Source organism: Rhinolophus sinicus, chromosome 12 (genome assembly GCF_057876585.1).
Source record: "Rhinolophus sinicus isolate RSI-liver-muscle chromosome 12, RSI-T2T, whole genome shotgun sequence".
Classification (NCBI taxonomy): Eukaryota; Metazoa; Chordata; class Mammalia; order Chiroptera; family Rhinolophidae; genus Rhinolophus; species Rhinolophus sinicus.
Genome location: NC_142512.1, coordinates 15,211,174 through 15,217,386, shown reverse-complemented (window position 1 = coordinate 15,217,386; position 6,213 = coordinate 15,211,174). Strand labels below are relative to the sequence as shown.

General features: G+C 52.2%; 1 protein-coding gene across 4 annotated transcripts in view; it reads right to left on the bottom strand.

Annotated features, from left to right (window-relative positions):
* Positions 1-2,673: 2,673 nt before the first annotated feature.
* KIF1C (kinesin family member 1C) overlaps positions 2,674-6,213 on the bottom strand; it is a 22,299-nt gene continuing 18,759 nt past the window's right edge. For all 4 annotated transcript variants that reach the window (XM_074320514.2, XM_074320512.2, XM_074320513.2 and 1 more), the window contains exons 22-23: positions 5,447-6,058; positions 2,674-3,921 (exon numbers count right to left, since the gene is read on the bottom strand). In XM_074320514.2, coding sequence (XP_074176615.1) covers positions 3,238-3,921; positions 5,447-6,058 — 1,296 coding nt within the window. In that variant the 3' untranslated portion in view covers positions 2,674-3,237. The remainder of the gene's footprint in view (positions 3,922-5,446; positions 6,059-6,213) is intronic.

Genomic DNA, 6,213 nt, shown 5'->3' with positions numbered 1-6,213 from the left:
AAGTTTCCATGGTAATTTTTAAAGCTCAGCTTGTCAGGCATGAAAAAGTTTTCAGGCCAGTCCATGTGTCTGGGGTATCAGGCAGGAACCCAGTTACAGCCTAGGAGCTTTAAGAGCTCAGATCAAGGCCTTCCCAGGTATCTAAAAACAGTCCTTCTCTGGGGCGGGGTGGGGGGGGAGGGGAAAGTGAAAGAAAGAAACTGGGGGAGTCGAGGTGGGACTCCTCATTGCAGAGGCTGTCAGGTACATTGCAGGTTAACCTCAGCTCCTGCAACTGTGGAATTGTTCAGGGTTGAGAGCAGCAGTCTCGACAACACCCATCTGGTGACCAGAATTTTAGATGAGACATAGATCCAGGTGATGCCATGGTCTCCTCTTGCCTTTCAAGAGGGACAGAGTGGGTGGTAGAGGTGAGAACTTGTATAACGAGGCAGAGGCTGCTGGTCTTTGACCTGGATAGAGGTGATCACTAAGCCCACCTCGGTGGGGAGCCAGAGATGTTTATGAAGCAGCAAAGACTACTAGGGTGACAGGGAGAGGCTGTGAGCCAAGTTAGGTTAAGTGGGATACTTCAAGCCGGCCTGACTTGGTGAGTGGTCTCTAAAATTCTACTGGTACAGGAAGCAGGGCCCGGTACACCCAGGGTTTCAAAGACTCCATATGAAGGAATTAAATGAAGATGAGAGCAGAGTTTGTGATTCAGCAGGAATGGCAGCGAGTCTTTGGGGATGGTAAGTAGAACCTACCCACAATCCACCTGAACCAAAATGTCACCAGGTAGCTGCTGATGTTAGATCTTTAAAAGGGATAAGAACAATTTCAAACCAAACCAAATTAAAAGCTAGGACTATAGAAAGGTATATGCAAAAAAAAAAGTTTAAAAAAAAGTCTTGGGATCCCCAAATGTACTCATGATGTAAAAATTCCAGGTGAAAGAACAAAAAGCCCAAATGAATAACTAACAAAAGGAAAGAGGCCTCGAAAGAAATGAAGAAAAGCAAACAGAATTTCTGAGGGAACCAAGGGTGAAATTGTAGACATGTCCAAATTGAGTAAGAAAACTGGCAGCTTGTTAGTGTCTGCTGCCCATGATGCTGGAGGAAGACCACAAATAGCAGCTCTCACTCTTCACAGGGCAACTTTGGAGGAAACCAGACACTAGAGGCAGACTCATGAAATACTTGAGAAGGCCTAAGGTGAGGAGAAGGCAACATGGTTTCTGGAGAAAAGGTGGTATCTGGTTTCCTAAAGGCGTGAGGTGGAGTCTGGGCTTGTCAAATTGACTTGGGTTGGAATCCTAACTTTGCTCCTTAAGAACGGTGTGACGTTGAGAAACTCATTTATCTACTCAAACCTCAGTCTTCCCATCTTAAAAATGGACAAAAAGAGACCTACTTTACAAGGTTATTTTAAGGATGACATGCTAGTGTCGTACAGATAGAGATTAGTAGGCACTTCTCTGAATAAAATCTAAACTTCACACTTTTAAAGACTGATTTGGAAGCGAGAAATGGGTAAAAATGGTATTTACATAAGGCAGTCTTCAGGGAAAAATAACCCAACTGTTTTAATGAGCTATCTTTCCCCTCTTAACTCCCACGGCACTGTCTGTACCACTCAGCTTGCTCTGACCTGCAGAAAACGTCCTATTCTATGATCTTCTTGCTTACATTTAGTCTCCTTGACCAGATTGTAAACTGCTCAAGTAAACACTGTCGCCCAACTATTCATTACCGTCCAGATCTTGGGTCAGTGTCAACAGGTCCCTGAAGACCTGGCTGTCAAAGGTGCCAAAATAAAGGTAGCCAGCATCAGGGAGCAGAAACCAAAAGTAACCCTAATGGTACCCTCGCCCAGAGCTGTGGTTTGGCTACAATTGGAATAATGTCTGTGGTTTTGGCTGCTTGCATCTCAAGACTGACATCAGGAAGGTGCATAGAAGCAGCTCAAATTTTCAAGTGGGTGGAAGTGTTTTCCTGAGAACAGCAGGAAACCATGTGGGGTGGGGGGACTCTGGAGTTTAACATGGGGAAAGCAGAGGGGGATAGTCTAACCTGCAAAACCTTTCCAGTATGGCAGTGCCATGGGCTCGTTCCGCCAAGCCAGAACATTACAAGCACGCAGCATCCTTCTTGAAAAGTCTTAAGACAAAATACTGCATGCATCTTGCCCAAAGGCAGGAAACACAAACAGGATGAAAATAATCAGAAGGTACAAGTCAGTTTGACCAACACATGCACTGAACACATCCGAGATGGAAGAGAATCCGAGGAAACTGGCGACTTGGGAGAAGGCTTCCTTGCCCCTAACCCCTTCCATTTCCTGTTAGAACAGCCAGCTGGGCATCATAAGGCTGTATTCCCTCTACGCCCCTCTCGTCCCTCCCTCTTTTCTTTGTCCCGGACAATGAAACTGCTATTGAGGGCAGAAATGGAGACACTGGGTAAGCAAAAGTGAAAAAAGGGAAATTAAGAATGGGTCATGCCCTCTGAAGGGAGGAGACCTCATGTTGAAAATTCAAGAAACCAAGATGGACATGTTCTTGTATCTTGATCTGGGTGGTGACTGCATGGGTGCATACCTATGTAAAAAGTCAGAGCTGCTTACTAAAGATCTGTGTATCTTACTCTGTATCTTCATTAGAAATCAAAACCAAACAAACGAGCCATAAGCTCCCTCTGTTTGCTATCCTTTATTGAAGGGTCCCACATCCTCAAGGGACCCCAGCCAAACCAGAAACCAGGCAGGTCCTCCAAATATAGCAGGAGGCCTGGGAGGGGAAGGGAATGACTTATGATCTTGCCATACCTCCCTGGAAATAGAAACCACCACAGACAGACAGACAGACAGACAGGGGCTGGGGAAGAGAACTCACCTCACTCTTAGGTTCTCTCCCCTCTGCCCCCACTTGAAAAGAAAGTCAAACACTGGCTACGCAGCACCCCAGCCCCCACCCCACCCATAGCAGCATTTGTGGGACACCCCTCCTGCAAGGGGTGGCCCCAAGGCAGCTTCCCATTGCTCTTCCTTCACTTTGGTTTGCTCCTGGCAACTCCGTGCCCTCTTCCTTCCTTCAGCCTCCGGCCCATCATCCCCAAGTCACCTAGCACCTACTCGGACCTTCTCTGTCATCTCTAGGGCCTTCCTGCCCCAGGGCTTCTGGGGAAGCAGCATCCCAGGCATCCTCTCGTCTCAGCAAGGGGCCCCACCAGGCCCTCTCTGCCCAGAATGTGAGACTCACACGGTAGCTCCACTCTCCTTGAGGTCAGGGGCTGAGCGCTGCCGTCTCATTCGAGGGGGAGTAGTGTATGGGGGGTAGCGGGGCCCTGGGGGCCGCTGGGCTGGGTATGGTTGGGGCTGCTGGGGATAATAGTTGTGCTTTTTAGGCTGGAAGTGCTGGGGTTCAGGCTGTGCAGAACCCCCTCCCCGGGATCGGCCCCCTCCGTCCAGGGAGTTCCTGCGGGGACGGTGGGACCTTCGGGGGCTTGGGGGCCTGCGGGCAGGGGTGGCCACTGGGGGAGTGACCTCCTCAGGGGGCTGGGGTGGAGCTGGGGCCTCCTCGCCGCCCACCCCTGGCCAAGACTCCCGGTGCTGGGGGTTGCTCTTGAAGGGGAAGCGCAGCTTGCAGTCGTGAGGGGGCACGAAGCGCGCCGGGGGCCTGCGTAGACCCCCACCCCGGCCCCCAGAGCCCTGCAGTCCCTGCAGCCGCAACTGCTCCTGCTTGAGCCAGCGAAGGCGGCCACGGCGGAAGGCAGGGTCTTCCTCCATCAACCGAGACACCCGCTCCCAGCTTGACAGGGGCGGCGAGGGGGGCCGTGCTGAGGGCACACGGTCACTGGAGGCCTCCTCTTCTACTGCCTCTGGCCCTGGATGTGTGGTCCAGACGGCTTCATTGGCGTCTTCATTCTCATCCTCATGATCCTGGGTGGGTGGGAGAGGGGTGAGAGAAAAGGAGACGCGACATGAGGCGAGCGGAGTCCTGAGCACAGCAGGTTTGGGAGAAGTCAGAAGGCCCTGGAGCAGCTGGACGTCAAGGGGTCCCCAGAGGGGCTTGGAGATAAGGGAGCTAGAATAGTGGTTTAGGAGCACCGGCCCGGGAGCCAGGGCGTCAGAGCTTAATCCTGGTCTGCCAATTCACAGCTGTGTGGCCCGGATCTTTGGCTTGTAACCTTTCTGTGCCGCAGTCTCCTCACGTGTAAGATGATGACAACAAAAACAGCATAGGATTGTTCTCACAATTAAATGAGTTAAAACCATGTAAAGTGTTTAAAACATTGCTTGGTGCACAGTAGGCGCTCAGCAAATACTGCTGAATAAATAATGTGCCCTGGGGGTGTAGCGGTCAACGAAAAGGGAAGAAAAATACCTGCCATCATTTTAGTGGGGTGGGACAGTTGATAAACGAGTAAGAAAAACATACAGTATAGCCCATACATTGTACTTCAATAAAAAGTGAAATATAAGTGTATATATTTGTTACTATGTATCATTTACATTATATATAAGCATATAGACTATATAGTCTATATAAATTACATGCATTCAGATGGAGGAGGCCAACGGAGGCTGGCTGCAGTGAATGGCCAGGGATTCACGGAGAAGGTACCTTGTAGGAAGCACCTGAAGGAAGTGAGAGCAAGCTATGGGGCTGTCGTGGGAAAGGCATTCTAGGCAGAGGGCACAGGAGGCGCAAAGGCCTTAAGGCAGGAGTGTGCCCAGCAAGTTCACGAAACAGCAAGGAAGCCAGAGGGCGGGAGTGGAGAGCGTGGGGAGAGGAGCAGGAGCTGTATGTAGGGAAGTAAGCCTTCAGTAACCTGAGCTGTTGTGACTGGCTGCCTGTCACCCCCGTGCGCCCCCCCCCCCCCCCGCCCCATTAGAAGGCGAGCTGGAACAGGGCAGAAATTCTGTCTGTTGTGTAGCCCTGGTAGCTAGCACAATGCCTGGTATGCAGTAGGCACTCAAGCATTAGTTAAGTGAATACATGCAAACGGGGTGGTAACACTGCCACTAACAGGGCTATTATGAAGAGTAAACAAGGTGACCCAGGAAAAGCCTCCAGCACAGCGGCTACCACAAAATAAATGCTCACCCATGGAGAGGGGTGGCTATGAGAACGTACACGTACGTGAACATTCATCAGATGGTAGCTTAAAAACTGTGCACTTTGTATCAGTGGTTTTCAGTTTACTGTACCTCAGAAACACCTGGGTACTTATCGGAAATGCAGACTCAAAAATGCTGATTCAGTAGGTATGGGGAGGAGCCTAGGAATCTGCACTGAGTTAGCATCCTGGTGACTGCGGCAGGCAACTCACAAACTACAGAGAGGAGCTGACACACGTCAACACGTTTCTGAAAGGAGGGGGGGAAGGCGGCTGGACCCCGCAGTGGGAGGTTCAGATTCTGAAAGGGGAAAGCTGAGGGGGAGACGGGCAGCCCCCCTTACCTGGGCCAGGGGGATGACCCTCTCCATGCGAAGCATGCGGTCCCTCAGGGCCTGCAGCTCACGGTCCTTGCTGCTGTTCTGCAGCTTCACCTCCTGCAGAATCCCGGTCAGCTTGTCGATGTGAGCCCGGAGGTCCTCCACCTCTGCCCCCCGGGCCCCCTCCTCAGTGCCACCGCCACCGCCACCGCCTTCTTCTTCTCCCACAGTGTCCCAGACATCCCGGGCCACAGCCCTCCAGGCATCGCCGGGCCCCTCCGGCTTGCCATAGGTGCGACACAGCTCCCGCATCTTGAGGGCAGCCAGGGCCTCAATCTCGGCCCGCCCATGGCGGAAGTCGGCCAGGGCCACCTCGTAGCAGATCTCCTTCACGGCCTGCATCTTCAGGTCAGCCATCGTGGTCCAGCGGGGGTCTTTGCCCTGCAGCCGCCGACGCTGGGGGATCTGATAGACCCTGCGCGGGGCCCTGCGCTTGCCACTGCTGGGCAGGCCACAGCGCTTGACGATGGTCTGGACCGTGGTGGGCGGCAGCTGCTCCCGCAAGGAGGAGATGAGCCGCCAGCTCTCTTCACAGGAGCGCTTATCAGAGTCGTCCCCACTGTCAGAGTCCGCATACTGGGGCCAGAGAGAGAGAGAGAGAGAGAGAGAGAGAGAACAGGAAAACAGCTAAGGACATCCCAAAGCCCTTGAGCCCTAACAACACCAGAAACACCCATCAGAACCACAAAGCCTCAGACAGCTGCTTCATCTCTGCTTGTCTGTGCCACAGA